Below are 27,623 nucleotides of genomic sequence, written 5' to 3' on the forward strand. Positions count from 1 at the left end.
AATTCATTACAACTATTGATTCCATTTATTTTATTTTTTCTTCACTTTCTTTCATCGAATCATATTTGTTACCGGACAATTAAAAAATTCATTAAAATAAAAGGAGGGATTCGAACAAAAACTGCCTCTACAACCATGAAAAATAAATTGCTAGATCTCGCATCCACTTAAAATAGAATTGTGGAAATATGAGAATCTCTTTCATTGTAAGAATTTTATATTAAATACAGCATCATTTTACATCAACAGGTAAAGGAAAAGAAAAAATAAAGGAAAGTAGGCGATTTCTTGGAGAAATTGGAATCTCTTTATTGAATGAATACACTCTAACTACATACAATCGAGTTTGAGCGATTTAAAGCTCTTACAACTGAGTAGCAACTGCTACTAACTGACTATCAATCAGAATCAAGAAAACAAGAAAGCTAACTGTTACATTTAACAAACTAACTGCTATTCCAACGGCTAGTTTCTCTAGGCTTCTTCTTTTCTTCATCAGCCTCTAACTTTACTTCTTTCTTCCTTTCTTGTAACTGAATGAGCACTCCCTTTTCTTACATTGATAATGCATTAACGCAAAACTTCTAAAAACCCCTCTCTCATTACTTTCCTAACAAAATACATGTAATTATACTTACTGGCTGATAATGCATTAACTTAAAACTACATAAAACTGGCTGACAATGCATAAACTTATAAAACTTCATAAAACTTCTCTTTCTCTGCAACAACTCTCTCTTCATCAAAAGTCAAAACTAACAAAAAATACAATGACATGTCCGCTTGAGCTCCCAATTATTTGCATAGCTACATTTTAGCCCAACAATTTTCTGATAAAAATAATATAATTGTTCTAAGATACAGGTTACAGAGAGCTTTAACACTAACCCGGGAAGAGGAGAAAACAAGTAAAAGAACCACAAAAGGAAAAGGAAACCCGTGTCATCTCTATGTATAGATTTCCATAGCTGTATATGCATACCCCATCAAACCTTTCATGATTGGGGATTGCAACATTCAGATGCTTTCTTCCTTCCCCAAATTTGCAATGCAAGCATAATATTACAAAATGACAAGCCTCAAAGTGGGGGGTGATCCTCTTCTGGAGTCCGGGGAGGTTTTGCCTTCCAACCAGGCTTTTCATCCCAATACGCATCGTAGTATATGTGGCCCGGTCTGTGATCCCCCACACAACACCAAATGCCTGTGTACCGCTTCATACGCCTCCTGAATCTTTCTTCCGTCTCCTGTTCGAACGAAATATGAGTTTTGGTGTCCATGCAAGAATGACAAGTAATAGAAAATAGGTTGAGAGGAATGGCATGCCTTGTCACTGAATCCTACGAAGGCTTCTTGCATCGATGAGAACTGAATGACTTTGACGTCCTTCAATGGTGAAAATATGGTTTTGAACTGTAGGTAGGAACAAAGTAAAATTTTAAACTTTGGTACAAGTAACAAGAAGGAGTGGGAGTTTAATGGCAGAAAAAAGTTAAATATTAAATTGTAATAATATGAATATTTTCAAGTAGGTTCCCAAAACTAATCTCAATGCTTCAAAATGTAGAAATGGTACAAAGCTGATATTCCAATCATGCCATTTGAGCACCTACATGATGGGAATATGAAGGAAACAAGATCGATATAAGTGAGCCTAGTCAAAATCCGAGTTACCGTTTCCTCTGTACTTCGCTTAGGGAACTTGAGGATTCCAGCTGGATTTGTGCTGTTTGAAACACCACAACCAGGCGATCCTTCTTGACAGAGATGCACATCAAGCCATGAATCTTTCACCTGTATAAGAGATGGGGATGTCAGTAAAGCACAGAGTGTACATTGTTCTGTTCTAAGTTAGAAGCATTAACCTCTTGCGGCATATATGGATTTTCTAAGAAAGAATACTCTCTAATATTAATATCCGGTCCAAATTCCTCCACTGGGAGGTCTTTTAACATTACATTAACCTGCATTAAAAATTCAAGGAAATTGTTTCATCAGGCACATGATATAATTCATTAACAGGCTACTCTAAATCACTAAGGTATATTGCATTAATAGACATTGTTTTTCTAACAAAATAAATACTATATGCTTCCCTATTAAAAAGAAGAACAGGCATTATTTTACAAACATCTTGGTTGCATATCAATGTTAACAGCATAAAATTGGAGAGAGGTGACCAGTAATACCTCAAACACATGGTCCAAAGGACAAATGAATGGTTGCCTAGTCAAGGTGCCTGGCAAAATCCCTGGATGTCCAAACCACAGCCTATCCAACCTGCACCATAGTGGAGGCATTACCTAGAATCAAAATAAGAACAAAGATCACAAGATGAACTCCGAAACATGTGTGAGTAAACTAGATGTAAAATATGCTATCCAGATAGATATATTGGTTACTACTGAAGGTCATTACTACTGCAGTCACAGTAAAAATGAGGAATCCTATGTCAGTTCTGTTACTCTCTAATATGGAAGTCCTTAAGTTTTGAATAACCAGTCAAAAATAATATGATATGAGTATAAAACAAAAGATAATGATGGGCAGTGGTTAAAAAAATCAGTAGACACATCAGTTCTTACCAATGTGCGACCCAACAATGAAGCAATGGCAAGAGCAGTTCGTATCTGCTTTATCTAAAAGTCAGGGACAACTGTAGTAAATACAGGCGCAAAATCCTACTATAATTGACAGTTAAAAATAATAATGAACTGAAAATTCTATGAACACTTACTTGGTAATTGACAAGAGCAAAGTGAGAGTCAAAGTTATGCTCTCCATCTAACATCAAGTTCTTTGGAATATGAGGTTTAAATGTCAAAAATCCTCCTGCAATGATGTCCAAAGAATCAGAAATAGATTATGCTGGGTAAGCTAAAAGCTTCTCAATGTTGCCAGTACTCCTGCATCCTAATATTTTAATATTCCCCTTCCCTTATTTATCGTTCCCCTCTCCAGGACACCAAAAGTTATAACTAATGTTTAAGCTATACCTTTTGGGGGCCAAAACAGGTAGGTCAAAATATAATGACAAAAATGGGAAGGGAATGAAAAGAATGATAACCTGGGGTATCATAATACTCCGGTGGATCATAGAAAACCTTAGCTTCACGTAACCGATGGCGTTTTCCTTCAGTACCACCATACTGGAATGTGGTGTGCACAGCATACGGCTCTAGTCTAAGTTGTTCATATAGGGCCTGACAAGTATAGGAAAATCCATTAGAATGCCATGCATGTTGAATTTTCACGTCAGACTTGCAAAATCATTTCTCTGCAGGACTTTCTTATCTCTTTTTACTGTTAAGTCAGACTAATTAAAGTTTGATTCGTAACTAAGCATACAAACTAAGCCACCTGGACGAAGTAAGTATGTCCACTACAAAATATACTTGCTGGAAGAAGGCCTAGCTTAAGCTCTCCATCGTAAGCATATACAAGTCCACTATCTTCATCAACAGATGGGCCCAGCTGCTTGCGAACAATCTCATTGAAACCGTTTTGATCCCATATCTTATCATCTGCTATAAGCATTTCCTTCCATTCTTTTGCTAACTTTTTCGAGGAAGGAGTTGGCCTCCAGTGAAAAATTCCTATGTTGTAGGCTGCCCCAGCTGTACACAGGAAAAGTAAAAAATAACAAAAACAAATATGGCGTGAGGGTTCACGGAGAGTAAATTTGAAATGCATATAAACACATCTAAGATGAAGGAATTTTGTAGATTAAGCCCATTGACTGGCGAAGAATTCTATCTGTTTTCAGACGCTATCTTACGATTCTTGAACAACCAAATCGTACAAAGTAATCAATCCTCTATTCAGTAAAGGTCCTATTTTTCCCCCAAGATTCCAGTAAGTTTTTTGATGATTGTCACAACATTCTTTATAAAACAGGGGAAACATAATACTAAAACAAAGTTGGCCCAGTATAATTTTAAAAAAGACTAACCAAACACCTCAATCGATAAAGAGTAGAATATACATAATTGTATTGGCACAATGTTCTGACTGAGTCGAGGAAGAAGTTCTATTCACTTTAAAAAAGAGAAAGCAGTAAGCGACACAAAATTCATACTTGGACGTGTTACCTAGTCTCCAGTCATCCAATCGATCATCTACTACTGTTGGTGCAACTTGATCAGTAGAAGTCAGCACGTCTGCTTCAGGAAAACGCGCAAGATAAGGAAGCGGGTTCTGTTCAAAACAATTTATAGTTGTTAAAAGATATGAAGACAGCAACTTTATTCCTCTACTTTGTTTGTAATGAGTAGCTTGAATAACAAGGGGGACTTGTAAGGGGAATTAGAACGAAAAAAATTGAGTAAGCTCCATATTTGAATTCAATGTTTATCTAGAAAAATAATTTGACTTATCAACTTGATATATATTTAGAGGACACGTAAAGATTCAATTTTTAAAACCTCAACCGCTAGTGGCATGAGCACCGAGTCATGCATACAAAACATAGCTATGCCTAGCACCCATACAAACATATATATGACAGATGTAAGCATATTCACCCTGTGCCTCTGTCCATTTGGATACAAACAGAACGACAGTTCTCTTCACAACCCAAAGAAATATCCACAGCAGAAGAATGTGACAAAAAGGATTATAGGAACAAACAGAAAGACATTTACTGATAGGTGTTTAAGAATTACCTTTAACCAGACCATGTCAGTATCGCACATCAGTAACTCAAAGCCGAAAGGTAAGAAAGAATCTATCAGAATAACCTTCTCTCTACCCATCTTATGAAATGTTGGAGAGCCCCATCCAACATCAACTGTGCTCATATGACTACCCATATCAAAAACTGGAACACCCTTCCAGTAAAGAGCCTCCAACAATTTTATGTCCATTGCCCCTGAAAAGGTTATCACTTGATTATTTTCCTATATCAATTGAGTAGCAAAATGTAATGTTTCTCCATCCATAGCATACGTACCAACAAGAAGGTTGTCGACTCCCATATCTGATAAGTGTTTAACCCAACTCAGAATGAAATCCATGAAAGCGAAATTACCAAATGTCACAATTATAACATTATCCTTCACCCTTTTCCCGGCCAGTTCCTTGGTCAATTTAAAAGTCTCCAAAGGCGGCATTTTTGAACCAGGAGCAGGAGCCTTCCAAATAGGCTGCAGAGATTCTCTATGTTCAGAGGTGTTATCCAGAGTCACACCAGCCACTACGTGAATGGAAGAATCAGATACCGGGTGGAAGGATATTGAAGGTGATTCTGCCAAAATAAAATATTGAAGCTCGTCATAAAATAGCAATTTAGAGTGTACTAATTAGTTATGCTCTTAGCCTTGTTATCATGACTGGAAAAAAAAGTCATTATTCCTCTATTATTTCCGGGGAGAAAAGGAACATGATTATCATATAAGAGTATGACTGAAGGTAGTCCAATAAGCAGGATCATTCTAACAATTCTCATTTAGGCCAGGTGAAAAGCTGAAGAGGTCACACTTACACACAATTAGGAAACTTGTGGATATAGGAACTACGAAATTGGTGAAAGGAAAACACAATTCTATGTTTAGAACATCCAATGAACCGAGCAGTCGTTAACTTAAGCCTAATTTTCCATGAACTTGATGTCACTTATCATTTTAGTGCACTGTGCACATTAAAATCAATCTCATCCAACGGCACTGATAATAAGATTAATCTAGAAGAGTCATGTCCAGATTGAGATCGTAGTCGAGCTTAATGAGCACTACAATGGAAGGAGCGCTGATTTTAAGATCAATCTTAAACACATCATCCAACATACGTTCAGCCACCAAGTTAGAGAAGTGCTTTTTACCTAAACTTATAGTCAACTGAATTGTTAGTTGTTAACTAAATAAACTAAGAAACCATTACCAAACTGTATGTGCTTCCCCAGGCAGATGCAGCAATAGGTCAAACATTCAATAATCGAGTAAAAAATACTAAACGTAAAAACAAAGACTCATTAAATCAAAATCTCCAAAAATCAACAACATCCAAACTAAACTCCGACAAATCTAAAGCTACATTAAATTATACAGAGAAACCACACAAGCCTCCACCTGAGCTACGAAAACACAGATTTTTTGGTTACGCATTTAAAAAAAACTCAGAAACTAGACTGACCAGTGGCGTTGGCGCCGGACACAATCCAGGAGGAGGAAGAGATGGAGTTGGAGCCGGAGAAAACTGCGGAGAAGACATAAAATGAAGAAACTAATAATCCGATAATCACGGTGGCGTAGATCGTCAGGAACAATGGCCTGGAAGTCGCCACCTCCTTAAATGGATTGCTCCAACCCATTCAATCCCTCAGCTTTCCTTCGTATAAAACAAATTACGAAGAAACGGCGCGAAAATTGGAACTCTACGCATCAATGGAATCTCATTTCAAGTTACTTTTCCGTTTCGATCATGGTTCTCAACTGAATCTGATCAGCCAATTCCAAATATCAGTTGAATTTTCAACCTAGAGAGAGAGAGAGGTTTTAGCTGTGATTTGCAGATTGCAATATCATTTTTTTAATTAAAATTGCAAAATCGAGATAGTATATTTTAGTACTATTTTATTTTTTAAAAAAATAAGTATATGGTCTGATTAAGTACAACAAACTCGTAATCATTAGTGTAAATTCAACTCAAACCTACCCTATTGAAAATTAAATAAATATATATGGAGTATATAGTAAAATAGACTATTAAATCTAAAATCATTTAGTAGGGAATAGAATCAGAATTAATGCGTAAAGTCAATGAGATAGGGTTAAAATCGTCCCAACCGCAAAACCAAAACATCGCCTGGCCACTAAAAGTCAACAGCCACCGTAATGTCCAATTCTGTCCATTAAAATTGGCTAATTCAAATACTTCATCCATTTCATAGGATTGAAATCATTTTATCATTTTATCATTTTAGTATAGTGATAAAGTATTTCTATAAAAGTTAACATATTTTTTCTCACTTATTTTACTCACTCTTACTTTATTCTCTCTTCACCTCTTTATCTTTTTTATTTCCTACTTATTCTTCTTTTATTTACCCTACCTAACACATTTTTTTCTTAATGTTCCTACTTATTCCATTGATTTGTTACAATTTACATGGAAGTGGACCAAGTCATTAGGTGATTTAGATTTTTATTAGCATTGTGCAGGACAGAATAAATAATTGTGGGTTAGGTTTATGTGTTAAATTATTTGTAAAGTATTTAAAATCGGATCTGACCATTAGGATCTCGAATTATGAATAAATTCGATATAAACAATGGAGCGATCGGCCTCCCCATCACCTCCCACCGGTCACCATTGCGGAGGGAGGGCCGATTCCCCCTCCCCATCACCTCCGCCCCCGTGCCGATCAATGGCCTCAGCCGATGGCCTCATCAGCTCCGCATCAGCCCTACATGGGCCACCATTGCGGAGGCTCAGGCGATGGCGGAGCCGATTTTCTTTTTTTTTTTTGTTTTTTAATTAATTTTTTTATTTTCTTCTTCTATTATAAATACCTCAATCTCATCTCCTTCATTTCACACACCCACATCCTTCTCTATTTCACATTTTTTTGTCACTAGAAATGTCTTTTAATTTCTCCCCATTTCGGATTTCAATTCCAATTCCAACGTCGGCGAGAGCAACCCAATCAATTATCCAAATGTGGGCACGTGTAGCGGAGATTGCAGAACAACAACGGCGGGAACAGGTACTGGCGGCAATCCCTAGGCCAATCCGACGTCGTCGGGCGATACACCGTAACCATGCTGAAGCTCATGATCGGCTGTTCGCGGATTACTTTGTCGAGCAGCCACGCTATCTGGCGGCAGTTTTCCATTGGCATTTCAGAATACATAAGGAACTTTTCTTGCGCGTTGTAAATGTGCTTTCGGCCCGTTATGAGTACTTTCAGCTCCGCATCGACGCCGCCGGAAGGATCGGTCTGTCGCCGTTACAGAAATGCACGGTTTCCATACGACAGTTAGCTTACGGAGGAACTGCCGATATGTTCGAAGAATATCTTCATGTCGGCGATAAGACTGGATGCGAGTATCTGAAGAAATTTCTGTCAGGGAGTAAGAGAGACATTCGGAGACACCTATCTGCGGAAGCCGACTGTAGCTGATTGCCAGTACTTGTTGGATTTGCACGGGAGGACGCACAACTTCTCAGGAATGTTGGGCAGCATAAATTGTATGCACTGGCAGTGGAAGAACTGCCCAATGGCGTGGAGAGGCCAGTTTACAACCGGGTTCAAAGGAACGCACCCCACCATCATACTCAAAGCCATTGCTGATTAACGGCTCTGGATTTGGCATGCTTAATTCGGTGTTGCCAGATCGAATAATGACCTCAACGTCCTGCAGTCCACGCCACTCTTCAGTCAGCAATGCAGGGGTTTAGGCCCAGCCATCAACTTCATTGTCAACGGCAATCCCTATAAGACATGTTACTACTTGGCTGATGGCATCTACCCGTCGTGGCCCGTTTTTTTCAAGACAGTCAGATGCCCAACTGAGCCGAAAAGGGCTTCTTTTGCCCAAAAGCAAGAGGTCGCTCGAACCGGATGTGGAGCGGATGTGGAGCGGGCTTTTGATGTGCTCCAAGCGCGTTGGGCATTAGTTAAAGGCCCGTCGCGTCTATTTTACCTTGGAGATCTCGTTGATATCATGTATGCATGTATCATTATGCATAACATGGTAGTCGAAAATGAAGGTGAAGGAATCGCAGACATCGTCGCTGAAAACACTGCTGGACCAAGCCACGGTGTTGCAAGCGAGTCTCATCGCCAGGGTCTACCATACAACGATGATTAGCGTTTTCAGGCATTTGTTGACATGCGCCAGGCCGAAGCCCATCGTGTACTCGAACGTGATATGATTGAAGAACTTTGGTCACAGAGGGGCCGATGTTTTATTTAAATTCTTTTCTCATTGTATTCTGTTTTCCAATATTGTAATACATCGAAGAATGAATTTATTATGTAATTTTTTATTTAGACATTTATGCTTTATTTAGTTTTTAAAATGAAATACATTTTTTATCGTATATTTTACGTTGTCTTTAATTACATCAACAAAAATTAAAAGAGTGAAATAAAATAGTGATGATGTGGAAATGAGATAAGCTCTGAGATAAGCTATGGGATAGGCTCTCATTGCAGGGAGATAGACTCTGGGATGGGCCTGCTGACGTGGTAGAAAAAAATGAAGATAGGCTCTGAAATGAGCTCCGGAGATAGACTCTTATTGTGAATGCTCTTAGAAATATGGATTTTGAGTAATATGACTCGTAGATGCGTAGCACTATTTGCACTTCAAATGTTTCCTATAGTCGAGAAAAGTACATTGAAATTAGAGAGTGGATTAGATGAACTTGTGATGTAGGTCATTGAAGAGAATCACTACATTTTAATCTTCTCCATTAGTTCTTATCTTCTTCATTAGTCGACCTATAGATGGAGGCACGTTCTTAAATATTTTAATAATACTATATGTCATTTCTTTATTTTCTTCTAATTTACATCGTTTTTTTCCTTTTGGCTGAGCTCAATTTAGTGAAAATGATATTAATTAGTTTATGTTCATAACTGAATTCTTGTGACTCTTAATCACAAGATAGTTAGTAAATAGTAGTTGTGAATGTAAATATTGAATTTGCATCGAGAATATTTATCGCACTTCACAATATATACAAGGATTTTCTAAACTAAATAAGGAAAGAGATAAATCAAGGATTGATACAATCCCTTGATAGAAGGCTATTAATAATACAATTAGAGACTTAAATCATTGCATTATTTTATGCTATCATCCCCCCTTAAGCAAGACGTCGGATGATGTCCAACGCGTAGCTCATCTCTGAAAAATTCAAACAAAGGGCGATGGAGACCTTTAGTGAAAATGTCTGCAACCTGTAAGTCTGATGATACGAATTGAGTCTCTAGCTGACCATTGGAAACAAGCTCCCTAACAAAGTGGAAGTCAATATCAATGTGCTTAGCACGTTTATGAGAACTCGGATTCTGACTGAGAAAGATAGCACTATTGTTATCTGAATAAAGAGTATGGCAAGAAGACAGCTGGACTTGAAGCTCACGAAGAAGTTGGAGCACACACACCATTTCAGAAGTTGTATTTGCAAGAGCTCGATACTCGGATTCACAGCTAGAGCGAGAGACCATGGGTTGTTTCTTAGCACTCCAAGATACTAGATTACCGCCAAGGAAAATAGAATAGCCATAAGTAGATCGTCTAGTTTCTACACAACGAGCCCAGTCGACATCAGAATATGCAACAAGAGAAAACGAAGAGGTACGTGTAAAACTTAAGCTAAAAGCTGGAATGTGTTTTACATAGCGAAGAATTCATTTTACCACTTGAAAATGAGCAATGGTAGGAAGAAGAATTCGTTTTACCGCTTGAAAATTAGCAAAGGTAGGATGTTGAAGATGCTGACTAACAAGATTTACAGCAAATGACAAATCAGGACGTGTAATTGTCAGGCACTATAGCGATCCAACTAATGACCGATATAAAGTATGATCCTCAAATGGCTGGCCGTTCGTTGAAAGTTGGCAACCTGCAACCAAGGGTGTAGAGACAGGTTTTGACTCTTCAAGAGATGCTCGTTGAATGATATCACGAGCATATTTAGCCTGATTCAAGAAAATGCCAGAAGAAGTATAAGTGACTTTAAGACCCAAAAAATAACAAAGTTTTCCAAGGTCAATGATGGCAAATTCTTGATGAAGGCGAGAGATGAAAGATTTCAAGTCATCGTAAGAATTTCCTGACATAATTATATCATCAACATATACCAAGCGATATAAAGTGGATGAGCCACGATTATAGATGAACAGTGAGGGATCAAAACGACTACAGAAAAATTCAACGTGTACGAGAAAATCACTGATTCGTTGATACCACGCAAGGGGAGCTTGCTTTAGGCTATATATCACGTTTTTAAGACTGCATACATGATTTGGAAATTGAGGATCAATAAAGCCAGGGGGCTGTTCCATATATACTGGCTTGGATAGAACGTCGTTCAGGAATGCATTTTGGACATCCAACTGATGTAGAGGCCAATTATTGGAAACAATAATGGATAACACGACTCGAATTGTAGAAGCTCGAACAACTGGACTGAAAGTATGGCAGTAATTAAAACCCGGAAGTTGTGTGAAGCCTTGTGCAACAAGACGAGCTTTATAGCGATCAAGTGAGCCATCCGCCTTGAATTTCGTTCGAAAAACCCATTTGGATTCCACAACATTTACGTATTTAGGACGAGGAATAAGATCCCAACTGTCCTTAAGAGCCATGGCAGAAAGTTCCTGCTTTAGTGCATCAACCCATTCTGGTCTTTTTAAGGCTGACTTGATTCCACGAGGTGTAATCACAGTAATGAGAGCCTGAAATAAACGAGTACATGCATAATTTGGTATGTACTTTGGCTTGATGATACCTGCCCGTGATCGAGTTTGCATAGGATGAGTAGAAGATACTCTTGGCAGAGGAACAATTGGATTCATCTCAATTGGTGGAGGAGCAGGTGGATTCATCTCAATTTGTGGAGCGGGCTCAATGATAGGATCAAGAGATGACTCATTAACATGTTGATCGTTGATATCAGGCTCTTCTTGGTTGGGGTGTGACTGTGTCTCGTGTGGAATAGCAGGCAGCTCATGAGTGTTGATAGTAGGCTCATCTTGGTTGGTGTGTGACTGTAATCCAGAAAGTAGAGGTGGCTCATCACATAGATTGCAAGAACTTGGTTGAGGAGCCGGATCAGGATTTACATTTGGGAGCTGCAATTTCAATGGACCAATCGCATTGGTTCAGTAAATTCCGAGATAGGAAGAAATTGAAAATTGTGCCTGCCAGGAGACTTAGAGAATGGAAAAGATGATTCATCAAATTTAGCATGACGAGATATATAGATGCGGAAAGTAGAAGGATCGTAGCAACGAAACCCTTTGTGCGAGCTACTGTAACCCAAAAAAATACAAGCTCTACTCTGTGGCTCAAACTTGTTTGTAGTGTAGTCTCTCATACACGGATAAACCCTACAGCCAAACAGATGAAAGTGTGCAAACAATTGAGAATAATAACTCAAAGGGTGATTTTCCATCTAACACCTTGGAGGGCAAACGATTTATAACATATACGGTAGTACTAAAAGCTTCCATCTAAAATTTCATAGGAGTAAAGGAATGAAATAACATTGTAAGACCTGTTTCAGTAACGTGCCTATGTTTACGTTCCACTCGTCCATTCTGAGAAGGCGTATATGGAGATAAAAATATATGGTGTATGCCCGACTCCGGGAATAACATCTGCACCTTTTTATTGGTAAACTCTGTGCCCCCATCACTATGAAAAGTTTTAATACGACTAGACAACTGATTTTCAACAAAAACCTTAAACTGAAGCAGCGCTTCATAGAAATCAGATTTTTGTCTCAATGGATATAGCCATGTAAATCAAGAATAATCATCCACAAAAATAACATAATAGCGAAAACCAGATTCAGAATTAACTGGCGCAGGGCCCCATAAATCACAATGCACAATGTCTACAATAGAAGACGATCGTTTTTCATCACGAACAAAAGGTAATCGATGACTTTTAGCTTTCTCACAAGCGTCGCAAATCATCGGTTTTGGTAACAAAGCAGTAACAGATATGCTCCCAATTTTATGTAAAAAGAAATTGCATCAAATGCAACATGACCAAGCCGAGAGTGCCACAGTTCAAAAGATGCTTTAGGTGTACGAGCTGCAACCAGAGCTGACTTAGTATCATCAAACACGTACAGAACATCCCTACGACTGCCTTATGCCAGAATGTGTTGATTTTCCCGATGCTGAATTTTGAAGCAATTATCAGTAAAACCCACATCAATAGGTAAATCAATAGTTAATTTGCTCACTGAAAGCAAGTTTTTAGTGAGTCCGGGAAAACTAACACCTAAGATAGATGAACAGAGTTATTCAGATATCAAGTGCCAATATGAGAGATAGGTAATAAGGCACCATTACCCACTACAACTGAATCTGAACCTGTGTATGACGTAGATGAGTGGAGTTGTGTCAGAGTAGGACTCATGTGCGCTGATGCACCCGTGTCTAAGTACCTGTCAGAGATGGGAGGATCAGAGGCAATATTCGATGCGGAGAAAGCCTCAACAATGTTGGCCACAGGTGTGGTAGTAGCAATCTCACGATTGAATCGATCGGGACAAACATTGGCATAATGGCCGGTTGTCCTGCATATTTGACTGTGAGGCTGGCGCTTTTGGCTAAACCCACCACGGCCACTCTTTTTCGGACCAGAACCGCGACCACCAGACATTTGGTTATTAGAAGACTGAGAGTATGTGTGTGTGGTGAAAGCAGCTGGGGACGACATATTTGGTTCAAGTGTTTGTTGAAACATGTCCCAAGCTTCAGCATTGTTGAGAAGATCAGAAAAGGATGGTAATAGGGACATAGCCATATGAGTTGCTGAGAAGCTGGAGAAGTCAGAGCCAAGTCCTTTCATAAATACATGGATTTTGTCTGTTTCATCAACGGATTGCCCAATTGCAGATAATTGATCGCAAACGAGTTTGAAATCTCGACCAAATTCAGAAACCGATCGACTTCCTTTCTTGATGGACTAAAGTTGTCCTTTTAGACGGAGTTCTCGAGCCTTAGATTGATGACTAAAAGTGTGCTCTAGTGTGAGCCAAACAGCGCGAGCAGTGATGCAGCCAACCACCACGGGCATTGCTTCCTCGGACAAGGAAGAGAATATGAGACTGACAAGTCTCTGATCATCAACACGCCAAGATTGGTATGCTGGATTTGGTGTTGAGTTTCCGTCAGCGACCACGTCAGTCGGTGGTGCTGGACGTGATCCATCAACTAGGCTAATAAGCCCTTGACCAATGAGAAGTGGGTAGATTTGGCTTCTCCACAACAAGTAGTTTGTTGATGATAATTTAATAGTGAGCATATGGATCAAAGTACCATATGACAATGTATCAGAAGAAGGGTTTGAAGAAGCAGCCATGACTTAAGGCCTATGAATTGAGGGAGAGCAGCAGAGATGTAGAACGAGAAGTGATTTGGGTTTCAGTATCCCAGGCTGATACCATGTGAATGTAAATATTGTATTTGCATTGAGAATATTCATCACACACTTCACAATATATATACAAAGATTTTCTGAACTAAACAAGGAAAGAGATAAATCAAAGATTGATACACTCCCTTGATAGAATGCTATTAATAATACAATTAGAACTTAAATCATTACATTATTTTATGCTATCAGTACTAATGCGCTTGTTGGCTTGGCGAGATAACCCAAGATTATATTCTAGGAGTAATACGTAATGCAACCCACATTTTATTTAATCTTTATCTAGGCATTCACTTTTTTTTAACACAGTCTCCTTATAGTTTAGGCTTATAATACTCACTATTTACAAAAAAACACCACCTTAAGTTCTTAACCTACTACTTATCTATCATTTTATTAAATTTTATTGAACACTTTTTTGGGAGTGTTGTTTGATTCTCTTTAGCTACTTGGTACTGTCACAAAACTTAAATATATGTTGGCCTAAGAGTAAGCTGGGCTGAAATAGTTTGAGACTTTGTTCACCATTAAGACAATACTGAAATTTTACTACTTGAAATTATGATTATGTCTCAGCATACATCACATAAATCGGGCTAGCCCGCTTTAGTAATAAGGTAATTTCACAGCACCTTCCTCAAATTAATTAATGGGCCTTACTCAAATTTCAGATCCGAAGCCTGGCGTCAGAAGCCCATATATATATAACGGGCTAACATAAATATTTTGCATTGGGCTTGAGCGATAAAGCTTGATCGATTAAACAATTAAACTTAATCGAATTTCAATTTACATATTTTTTACACCTCCTATGAAGTAATTTGATTATTTAATCATCCTTCAATCTTTTTTTAACATTTAGTTATAACTCAATATATTTTAAACAGTAATCAATCAATCCAAATAATTTGAATAATCTGATCCTACTTTATTCTCACAATGGGAGTATCTTTTATTTATGCCATCCACCAAAATCAAACGCGGCCTAAAAAAACTAATTCATATTAAGCTCAATAAGAAAAACTGTGGGCACAAGTTGGTATATTAGTATATTAGGTTGTAGTAGTACTAATTAATATGTTGACATTATTCACATAGAACTACTTTTCGACATAAATTGACAAGAAATATTAGTACTTCCTCTGTCCCAGATAATTTGTCTCATTTTTCCATTTCGGTCGTCTCACATAATTTGTTCCATTTTACTTTTACCATTTTTGATAGTGGACCACATATTCTACTAACTCATTCCTACTCACATTTTATTATAAAATTAATATATAAAAGTAGGACTCACATTCCACTAACTTTTTCAACTCACTTTTAATTACATTTCTTAAAATTCGTGCTCGGTCAAAGTGAGACAAATTATCCGGGACGGGGGAGTATTATATAAAATGTCCAACCATGCAATATTGGTATCATATATGGACTATTGGCGGAATTCAAAATTGTTTATAGTAGTACATCGATCGACTCAATAAATTAAGTCAGAGATAAAAAAAAATGTTGAAGATAGGTATATATATATATATATATATATAAGCTATGGGTGTCAACCAGCTCTTGATCCTATATACTCGAAAACTACATATTATGTCCCTATTTAAGCAATAACAGTACTTCATATAGTAATGGTTTTAGAGCCTTTTAGGATAGGACAGCAAGAAAAATTGCTAAATCAAATGAGATCAACTTGATCTTACAGTAATTAATTAATATTGAACTTTTATATAGGGGATTAACTAGGGTGTTGGCAATGGCATAAAATATCGAATAGTATATTTGTATGTTTATAGATCTACTTGCGCCACTTGCAGAAATTCACATTTGATGGGTCTAGGTAGCTAGCTTATCTACTAACTATAATTAATCAATACATTGACTTCATCCCCAGTCAATTTTAATAGTAGCCCATTTGACTCAGAAATTAAATAAGAAAATGACTAAAGGCAGTTGATACAAGGTAGTAATTACGTTACAATGAGTTGCCTTGACTGAATATTTTATGTATTATAAACAACACACTTTAATTATTAAGCCCAAGCTTATCACCTAATGTCTCTTCTATTACGAAAACAAAATAATAGTAGTACTAACATTTTATATTCATTTACACCCCTTTGATCTGGGAATGGGACATTCACAGTTGGATCCTAATAATTTATTCGTACAATGTGCTATATATATACTCCAAAATTTAAATAAAATTTTACTCCAAAATTGATATAAACAACAGCAGCATTGTCATGTCACAGATTAATTAATCGCTAATTACGCCAACTGGCTTTGATTAATTTAATTAATCACATCATAACTCCTGCTGCCTCGGTTCAGTGCTCCTCCATGCCATTATTTTAATTAATTACTTATTCATTCTTTACAAAAGGGACCAAAAAATGATAAAATAATCACTTTCCACGTCAGCAGCATTTTGGTATGTACGTATAACGTACATGCACGCGTACGTTAGTTCATGCACGTGTCTACAGTTCCTTAGATTCTGCTTATTTTGTTTTATTATATGCACTAATTAATTACAGTTAATCACAGAGGTTAATTAAAGTGGTAATTTTTTATTAATTGAGATTGCCATCTGTAAAGTCGAAGAATGACTAGGAATGAAAGCGACCCTTGCTACTTTTAAGATATAGAAGATGGGATTATACTATACATTTGGTTTTCCGATAATTAGGAAAGGGAATAAGCCAAAAATGGAAATGGGGTTTCCCTAATTATGATATTTGAAGAGTCAAGATCTTTTTGGTAATTTGGTGATTAGTGATTAATTAATTAAGGGAACAAGTTAGTCGCTAGGTAGCAAATAGTGGTCTTATCCCAAAAACTAAAAACAACTCTTGCGGCTAATCTATGGACAGGTTTCTAATTAAACTCAATTATGAAACATATAATATTCAACACTTGTCATTGGATTTGATCACATCATCACAAAGTGGTTTTGGAGTGGCCTCCACCCCACAACTTGCAACAAAATTATATATAATTAATTTAATTAGGAAATTGATTGTGAGGTGGGATGGATTTTCACTTGTATATTCATTCAAAATTAACCACTCATTTTTCCTCTTCCGATGCCACCAAATACATATTCTTTTTTTGTCTTTGTTTCATTAAAAATAGATATATGTTGGAAGCTTGTTCAAACGATCAAGTGTTTAATTTTGTGAAGCCAAACTATATATGACTGACCTAGATGAACGTTCTATTACTTGAATATGGAGTCTGAGTTACTATTTAGAATAGGTTAATAAATGTGTACTATAATACTCCCTCCGTCCCGGACTACTTGCACTTATTTCCTTTCTGGGCGTCCCAAGTTATTTGCACTCTTTTCATTTTTAGTAAAAATTATCAACTACAGCCGCAATTGTTGACTTTGCTATACACTCATTCCTTAATCTCCGTGCCGAAAAGGAAATGTGTGAGTAGTCCGGGACGGAGGGAGTATTGATTAATGAACATTCATCGATCAAGTTCGTACGGGATTTTATCACTAAATGTAATAGTTATGTGCACAAGTGATGAGCTACAATAGCCAATACGCATGACCACTAGCCCGCATCTGTTGATGCAATGTGCTGAGATCGGGTCTAGATTTGTATCTATTTTATTGTCGAAGCTCTGTCTTCGCTTCTTTAAGTTCGTCGGACCTCGTTTTATCTGCGGTGCTGCTACATATAAGACGAAATCGTTTTAACTTCTAAGATGACAACTGATATCATATCTCGTTTTGCAAAAAGAGGTCTTCCCCGATTCAACTAGATTCAACTGTTTATTACGTTTTGTTTTTATGCTCTCCTTCTGGAGTATTTTTTTTATTTTGAATTGTGTTACGTTGACAAGTTCTTATATCGAATTCTAAAAATGTATAGACTTTTCGGACTAAGCCTTAGAGAAAATGATCCTCATTTACTTAAATTTTGGTAATAAATCATGATAATGTGCATAAGTATTGGTCAAATTCATGATACTGTTAATTTTATTCTATTTGTCCATCCTTTCATGTCTCCCTCCAATGACCGGATTATCATTATTATTATGAAATTCAGGTACAATATACATGCCCATACTGTTCACCAAATATCTCTCTTTTAAATATTAATATAATTTTATCATTAAAAAATAAAGGGAGAAGGAAAACTATATCAAAAAGGGGATTTAATTCTTGCCTGGTTTTGTAGGGGACCTGGTTTTGGGTTGCACATAGTATTAGTATTATATGATGTGTTGTATATATATAATAAGCATGTCAATTCTTGCTTTAAATGTACATCGACAATTAATGCGACTTTTTCGTTTGTAGGTCTCATCTAAATATACATATAAGCAGCCATAGTTTGACTTCGACATGATCACCTTATTTTTTCATTTTTTTCTTCTTCTTTTAATTGCTTGAATTTGGTCATTAATTTTCATTTCGTACACATGCATGTTTTGACTCTATATGAAAGACAATATGGTAAATAAAATTAAGATAGTACTCCTTTAAAAGGAAATACACACATCAAATGATTTTTCATGTGAATGTAATTAGAAGGTCCAAATTGGGTGTATATTAAGATGTTAGTTTGTAGCCCATCTTCTCCACCAAAAAAATTTGCCAAAACAAATACCAGCCTGAAATCCAGAACCTAATTAATTAAAGAAGCAAGTAGTTTTAGTGGAACATTACTTATCTTTCTATGCATCTAATTTTGAATTTAAAATTCGACAAACATAAATGGGTTCGTGCGTAACGTTTTTGGACTTTTCTTGATATCCAATTCATAATCAGCATATACTTGAAAAAGTGTTTATTAGTCTGTATTTGCAATCCAAAAATATGGCAAAAAAGGTGTAATCTTGAATAGATCGCTCAATATATTTATTTATTTATTTGGTGATCAAATTAAAAAGACGTGTCAATAGTATAATGGTCATAATCAATTCTATAATAACGACCAACAACAAAAAATTAAAGTAAGATTTATAAATTAATACTAGTACTTTTTTCAATAATATGCAAGTCTATTTCATTGTGATAGCTCCCTCTATCAACAGGTAATAGCTGTAATCAAGTAAGGGATAAAAGCTTGTGCTTAATAATTATTTAATTTAAAAGATTTGCAGTGGTATGCCTTAATATATTGTGCTAATAGATGGAGAGGTTTCATTTGTTGGTTGGATTTAGTTGTTTTGTTAGTTAATATTTTCTTGATTGCATATATCGATAGTCGTTTTAAATACTAATGTTTATTGGTGTAAAATAATAATACATATAGTAGGTCAAGTTCAAATATTTTTTTACCGCCCATTGTATATTATATATGTATATAGTACTTTTTTGGTAAATATACTCTTTTAGGGAAACGCAATACTCAACTAAATGCTCTTTAAGTAGATAATATTTTTCAAAGAAATTAATGTACTTTTATTTTCACCAAATTTGGACGGTGAAACTTTTTATTGGGAACCAGTTTTTTATAATTCTGTGGTATACTTATAGTAGTAGAACTTATATGGGGAAAGCTTCGAGAGAAATTTGTAGAAAATATGTTTCATTTTGTTTTAAAAAAATTTAGTTTAGCTAATTCTAAACGTATTTTAAGAGCTTGTAAACTGTGGAAATCTTTGAATAATTGAATTAATTAGTAGAGAGGGAAAAAATGGAAGATAGATAAAACTAAAAGTCAATTTCTTAAAATTATAAACAGTTATTTTGGTAAAAAGATTGTCACTTATAAGATTATGAAAATATTTATTGAGATTGATCGATGATGATTTTTTTTGGGGGGATTTTATAAGATATCTACAAAGCCTATAATAGTTGTGGAACATAAATTAATACCCATGCCACAAATAAATCTATGGCATCTCAATCTCGATTCTCCTATAAATGTCATCCACCATTAAACTAACAACAGATAACCAACTCAACTTTATTCTCTCATACAAATCTATACTTAACTAGTCAAATACTACAATCAAATCTAATTTTAATGCTTAAGTGGAGAGTCTGAAATTATCCTTATATTTAACTAGGAGTAGTTTTTACTTTAATATAATCTGCATGTGAATTTGATGTTCTAATCTCAAACAAACTCCACTCTACTACATATATTTATCCTTAAAATTAAAACGTATAAGGATATTATATTTATAATAATAATAATGGAAAAACTAATTTTATTAAAAAAATACTTGTATAACGGGTATAATGTCTTATGTCACTTAATTAACTTTAGGTTGAATTAATTGAAAATATACTTGAAAAATGTTAAACTCTAATGAGGCTCTATATGCATGTCGGTTCATGGATACACTATAGTTTTTGCAATCATGTAATTAATTATAGATAAATAGAGTTGACATGTAGGAGTATATAAATTATATAAGCACATATAGACAGACCCCTACTTTTTGTATTTAAGTCTGACAACTATAATCTTAAACTCACTCGATCAAACGACGACAAAATCAAATAATGTTCCAGCCACTTGGAAAAAAATTCAATTCCTTTGGCACTTTCAACTGATCATAACTTATTGGAGAGTATTACTAAAAAGTAGTCATCAAGACTTTTTTTATTTATTTATCATATATATTGACAATGGATAAACATTGATGAACGTAATCATTGATAGGTTGTAAATTAACAACAATAACAATCGTATCGTGATTTTAAGAAGAAATGTAATTTCAGCCGTAAACGCAGAAGACACCGAAAATGTTCTCTGTGTCAGAATGACTTTGAAATTCACATTAGAAATGTAATTTCAGCAGTAAACGCAGAAGACACCGAACATGTTCTCTGTGCCAGAATGACTTAAAATTCGCATAATGCGAATTTCAAATCATTCCAACACATAAAATGTTTTCAGCATCATCAACGTCCACGGCTAAAACTGCATCAAGAAGTCAAAATTAAATAAAGTATGTATAAGAACAATGCAGTTATTTTTATTATGTTAAAAAAAGTCAATATCTCTCTTATAATTAAATGTAAGTCGCCCCTCTCTAGCTAGAATTTGTAAATCAAAATAGCTATTATTTTAATCAATACCTTAATTAAATTTATATAAGGGTAGTAATATAGATGTCACTAGAAGAAGAAAGACTCAAAATATAGAAGTGTAGAAAGCGTGTGTGATACAATAATGGATGACATTCAACTTTGGCTATTTAATTTGGGCATGGTTTCTTGTTGTAGGAAGGTGACACACAAAATCGTCCCATCTTATTAAAAATTATGGACCTACCATTCTTTAATATGTAAATCTATTTTGATGTTTCATCCAAAAACTAGACTCCATTTATTCTTACACTTTTTTTTAATGGCTAGGAATTATTTTCTTCAATTATTGAAATTGGTACTTGATGTACCTCTTTCTTGTTGTCTCGATCCTCCGAATCAAGTCGTTTTCATTGCATACTGAATACAATTAGCAACACTGAATTAAGAAAACAATTATAGGGAAAATGGGACTTTTCACAATAGTAATGTGACATTTTTTTTTTCATTTGAATAGGAAAAATGACATTTTTATATAAGATATAAAGGCATTCATAAGGACCACAACCCTTCTACACTAGTTCTTGATTACAACATTATTCACGTAGTCTTCAATACTATCCATAACTATTGAACATTAATTTTTTTGGCATTACACTATTCACATATTTTTATTATTTCTCATTTTTATTATTACTTAATAAAATTAATTTATGAATAAATGAAGATTACCAAAATTTATTAAAAAAACCACATAATTAAAATAAAAAATTAAAAGATACATAATTTAAATAAAAATATAATTTGAGAGAGAAATCAAAATAAAGAGAGATATTCAACAGAAATTGGAAAACGAATAAAAGGTCTAATTATAAATTAAAAAATGGAATTAACTTAATTTCATTTTTAAATAATTTTCACCTTTTATTCGTCATTCAATTCATGTTCAACTTCTCTCTATATTCTATGTTTATGTCCGGATTTTGTATTTTGTGTTTTTTTTGTCATGTTTGTTGTCGAACAATAGCCCGCCGCAGCTGCAGGCTCGAGCATTTCTCTTATTGAAAAAACATTAAATAAAAAGAGTCAATCGACTGCTTTATTTTGTTCATTACATCAACATGCTCGTGTGCATGGCCAATCATTTAAGTACCCGATTGCTCATGAATCCGTCACAACGTGCATGTGTGCTTAAGGAAATTGAGCACTCTTACATGAAACTAGTACCAAAATCAAATAAAAGGAAAAACAAGTGATACACTCGAATCCTAAAGTTTTTTGTTAAAGGAGAAACCTTAGCTGATGTGATTTGAGGTGGTTGTATTTCATACACTCTAGAACTAAAAATATACATTCTGCATATAGCAATTCATGTGGAGTTAGTTAGTCACGACAGATTGAAATCGAAGTTGCCTAAATGTTGGGAATATCCCAATTCTAAGTGAAGAATGTCTCTACACGTATACAAGGATGTGAAAGAAATAAGTTATAGCGTTAATATTCTATTAATTTTTTTTATATTAATTTCAAACAAATAAGAATTGTCAAAGAAAGATAAATGAATTAGTTATAGCGTTAATATTCATCACCCCCAAATTTCAAATTCTTAAATTTAGATAATTATATACAATAATAATAGTTTTTATTTTATTACCATTATAATAAAGTTATTAAAATATCATTTCAAAATTATGGGTGGGCTTGTGGGCCTATATCTTCATATAGCTCTTAGAATATGTACTACCATTTTAATTTCGTCTATGTGTACCATTTTTAAATAATTAAGTATACATATATTATACTCCATTACCGAACATTAGTTCGAATATGTTACTACTTCTTTATCATGATTCGGGCAATCCGAGTCTTAATTAAGTTCTAAATAAAATAATAAATTAGAGTAACTTTTATTTAGATAACAAATGAATTTACGAAACTCCTTTAAAATTTGAATAGATATGCTTCATGGAAAGATGGTACCGACTTTATACGTATAATAATTCATACGTTGCTGCTCCGAATACCTCTGATTTTTGTTAGCAGTATCACAATTTTTTGCAGCATTATTTTTATCTTCCTTACTGGACCAAAAAAAACAGAAAATAAAATCTGTTTAATAGTAGTAGCATTTTCAATTATTCAAAAGAATATAAATTTTGTATGCATGTCTCCCATTCATACAACATGTTTACACAGTTTAAAACAACTTGACCAAGAAACAAAGAAATCGCCACCTTTCTATTCTGATATCTATTTCCCAAGTCGAAATGAGTTATAACAATAATGTCGGGCAATCAGATACAATGAAGAAGGTCATTGCCAATACTGAAAGTGAATTCAATCCTTCACGAAGCTGATTGCAGCCTCGGAGAACCAAATTTAATATAGTTTTTGGATCCTCTACTTATTTTACATAAATAGTAGTATGATAAAAAAAAATTCTTAAGCAAACTTAGTCAAACTCTCCTCCAAAATAAACAATGAATAATGAACAAATTGGCAATGATAAACTTATTTGGTTGAGAAGTTTTAGTTTTCAACGCAATGATAAATTGATGAAATGGCAGTCGTTTTGGTATGAGTACGTGGAATTGAATTTTTGGTACAGCAAAATGTAGGGTACAAATGAAATACTTAAAAACTGAAAATCGAGGAAAAAGATATCTCCAAATCATTGTCGTGTTTATTTAAAATTTTATAAAGATAGTGTTATAGTATAGGATGGGGTCAAACTAGCAAAACACTCTTCCTTAGATGATAATTCAAGTATTAATTTGGATCATTAGATATGAAAATGGATTACCCAAATATGTGCATTTTAAGTCACCGTGCGAATTTCAAGTCATTCTTTCACATACGCATTACAAATTAAATACAAATAAATTATTCAATTATTAGGGTTTAGCCTTATATGGTATATCATAATGACTTATTAGCTCGATTTGCAAACACAGTCCGGATTTCAAGTCATTTTAATACATAATGATTTCGGCCTGTTTCGGCTTCTACTGCAAGAACTGCATCACATAATTCAAAACATAATTATATCATACTCCTATAAATTAATAAACTAACTCATTACTACAATTTAAAATTAAATTTTTTAATAATTTTGTCATTATTTTATTTTTTAAGCATTGACTTAATTTAGTTTCTACTTCCATACCTGACTTTAATCAACAGTTAATTCTTAAATAGATACTTATTTTTTAGTGACTAAACGATTTCTAGTCAATCTCATTTATGTATCCTCTTGACCTTCATGTTTTAGCTGATTTTCCTGACTTTGAAAATAATTTTTCATTACAAAATATTTAAATGTTGAGATTTTTCATTCATGCCTTTGTCATTCTATTCAAATTTCAATGCTTTCACTATTTTCTACATTGATATAATCATATTAAAAATTACACGCATATGAGCATCTGCAACGATGGACGAACGGGCCGTCCGTCCGTCCGTGCCAGCGGCACGGAAGAGCTAGTCCGCCACTGCGCTCGCGCCGCTGACACGGCGCTGCTCGATGCATCGAGCACGTCCGTGCCAGCGAGCAGGTGACGTGGCGTGCTGCGATTGGGCAACGGCATAGCCGTTGCCTTTGAATTTTTTTTTTTTTAAAAAAAATTGGTTTTTAATTGAAAAAACGATTAAAATAAAAAAAATATTTTTCCACTTTCCAAAAAAAATATCCATTTTTTACCGTTTTCTACCACTTTTTATTTTTTTCCCCCAAAAATACACATTTGCATCTATAAATACCCCCACTTTCACACCAAAAAATTCACACCACATTCTCTCATTTGCATTATCATCTACATTCTCTCATTTCCATTCTCATCTACATTCTCTCATCTCCATTTCTTCCACACATACAACATAACAATGTCCGGCCAAGGCGATCACCCTCCGGGCTCCCACGGTTGGAACCCCGATTGGTTCGGTTCACAATCGTTTCCCAGTCCGTAAATGGAATATTCGGCCCCTCCTCAAACCCAAAGTTCGGGCATTCCGGGTGGCTACCGGCCATACCAAATCGACGACCAAGATGCCCACTCCCAAACTCCGACTCCTCCTACTCGCGGTGTCCGCACACCGTACTCACAGGCGGAGATGGAGCAATTGTTCAAGGCGTATTTGTCAATCTTCGAAGATCCGGAGGTTGGCACGAACCAATCTGGCGATCACTTTTGGTGGCGCATTTGTCGCCGGTACAATGAAAACCGGTCGGAGGGAACAATCGAGCGCAACGAGAGTATGGTGCGCAACACCATCTACCGAGCCAACGAAGAAATTAACAAGTTCCAGGGGTATTACCTCCAGGAAGAGCTGCCGGCGGGGAGTGGCCGGAGCGAGGTCGACATCATCAGTTCCGCCATGTCGACCTACCAATCCATGAATTACAAGGCGTTCAAGTACCTCAACATTTGGCATGAGACGCGGTCGCATCCGAAGTATAGGGGAGGCGCAACATCCTCCTCTAGCGGCTCCTCCAAACGGTCAAGGTCGGTATCCATATCCGACTCCGGCTCCGAAGACGTGGTTAGCCAACTCGCCGGAGCTAACTTGGGTAGCTCCGACGCCGGCCCAAGTGGTTCCCAACGCCGACCGCAAGGAAGGAAGAGGGCGGCGGCCAACCGTCGTCGCGCTGCGACTCCATCCGGCGATGCTCCCGACCCCGCTCCCTTTCCCGTTCCCTATGCGCCACCTCCACCCCCCACCAACTCGTTGTGGACCCTTTTGGCCCAACTCAATATGGCCGATAGGTCAACTATGACCCCCTCGCAACTTCGATCGCACGAGGCCATGATATTGGGCCTCCGAAAATAATTGGGGGTAGTGTCGCCGGATGAGTAGTCTTCCACGGGGATATTTTTAGCTTTAATTATGTAATTTTTAATTTTTAGTATTTTAATTATGTAATTTTTAATTTTTAGGATTTTAATTATGTAATTTGTATTTTTTAGGATTTTAATTATGTCTTTTTTATTTTACTTGTAATTTGTAATATTATTTTGATTTTTTTAATGAATTTTAATGTTATGGAAATGTTTTTATTTAAAATGAATTGTGCTCGTCCTTGCGGAAGGGCACAGCTGTGGGTGTTGTGCTCTTGCCTAAGAGCATGCAGGAATAGTGGCGTCGGGCCCATAACTGTGCTCGTTGGAAAGAGCACGGTTGTGGGTGCTCTAATGCTTTCGTGTTTTTTACTTGAACTCATTTCATGATGCTTTTGTAGTTGTTAATACATATGTAATGTGTGTCTAGCAACATATATTTGGGCAAAATTTCCATTTTTCACTCTAAATTATTTGCTTTTGCTTTTAATAATTGTATGTTTATATTAAGGTTGTATTATGTATATATATAAACTCGTTTGAGACATTTACTTTTGAAAATTTTGTGTAAATAGAAAAAGAAATAGTTAAGTTGACCCCTTATTTACTTCAATGATTCAAAAAATTGTGATATCTCAGTGACCTTTATAACTCCTCTCAATAAAGATTGAAGAAAGATAATCAATTATGAAAAGTTAACTACTACGTACTACTAGCAAACTTCATTACCTTGATACTCAATTCACCACCATAATTTTATGGTCAAAATTCATATACTAACTTTGATTAATTGCTTTCGCCAGAATATCTTTTCGGAAAAAAAAACATTTGATTAGCACTCTCATTTATAAATCTTGATATTCACCACCATAATTTTATGGTCAAAATTCATCTACTAACTTTGATTAATTGCTTTTGCCAGAATATCTTTTGGGAAAAAAACATTTGATTAACCACTCTCATTTATAAATCTTGATATTCACCACCATAATTTTATGGTCAAAATTCCTCTACTAACTTTGATTAATTGCTTTTGACAGAATATCTTTTGGGAAAAAAACATTTGATTTACCACTCTCATTTATAAATCTTGATATTCAACACCGTAATTTTATGGTCAAAATTCATCTACTAACTTTGATTAATTGCTTTTGCCCGCATATCTTTTGGGGAAAAAACATTTGATTTAGAGCATCCACATCGGCGGCGAGCATGCAGCCGTCCCTCCGTGCCAGCGGCACGGAGATGCTGTCCGCCGTTGCGCTCGCACCGCTGGCACAGCGCTGCTCGATGCATCGAGCACGTCCGTGCTAGCGAGCAGGCGATGTAGCGCGTTCTGATTGGCCAACGGCATATCCGTTGGAAAATCATTTTTTTTAAAATCGAAAATAATACCAAAAAAAATTCACAATCCCAAAAAAATGGTCGTTTTTTGCCCGTTTTTCTGTATTTTTTATTTTTTTATTTTTTCCCCCAAAATCATCTATAAATACACATATTCATCATCCATTTTTCACATCAAATCATCTCTCATTCATATTTTTCATACAACTTATCTACACCTTCATCTCTCACTCAAAACTTCAAATGGATTTCACCCATCTCATTGCAGAAGCGGAGCGCGAAGAACAAGAATACTACGAACAACAT

The 27,623-nt window shown here is 35.6% G+C and overlaps 2 protein-coding genes across 2 annotated transcripts; one reads left to right on the forward strand and one right to left on the reverse strand.

The window, feature by feature from the left end:
- Positions 1 to 678: 678 nt before the first annotated feature.
- Positions 679 to 6,509, reverse strand: LOC121785507 (arabinosyltransferase XEG113-like). Its single transcript, XM_042183958.1, has 13 exons — positions 6,130 to 6,509; positions 4,952 to 5,245; positions 4,665 to 4,870; positions 4,092 to 4,197; positions 3,361 to 3,617; positions 3,068 to 3,203; positions 2,738 to 2,832; positions 2,586 to 2,639; positions 2,190 to 2,303; positions 1,866 to 1,964; positions 1,675 to 1,794; positions 1,327 to 1,413; positions 679 to 1,247 (listed from the first exon to the last, which is right to left on the reverse strand). Exons 1-13 carry the CDS (start codon positions 6,305 to 6,307, stop codon positions 1,080 to 1,082), a joined length of 1,914 nt encoding a protein of 637 aa, XP_042039892.1. The 5' UTR covers positions 6,308 to 6,509; the 3' UTR covers positions 679 to 1,079.
- Positions 6,510 to 7,654: 1,145 nt separating this feature from the next.
- On the forward strand, positions 7,655 to 8,119 carry LOC121784401. Its single transcript, XM_042182545.1, has one exon. It carries the CDS (start codon positions 7,655 to 7,657, stop codon positions 8,117 to 8,119), a length of 465 nt encoding a protein of 154 aa, XP_042038479.1.
- Positions 8,120 to 27,623: the final 19,504 nt, after the last annotated feature.

Source organism: Salvia splendens, chromosome 21, assembly GCF_004379255.2.
Source record: "Salvia splendens isolate huo1 chromosome 21, SspV2, whole genome shotgun sequence".
In the NCBI taxonomy this organism is placed as follows: Eukaryota; Viridiplantae; Streptophyta; class Magnoliopsida; order Lamiales; family Lamiaceae; genus Salvia; species Salvia splendens.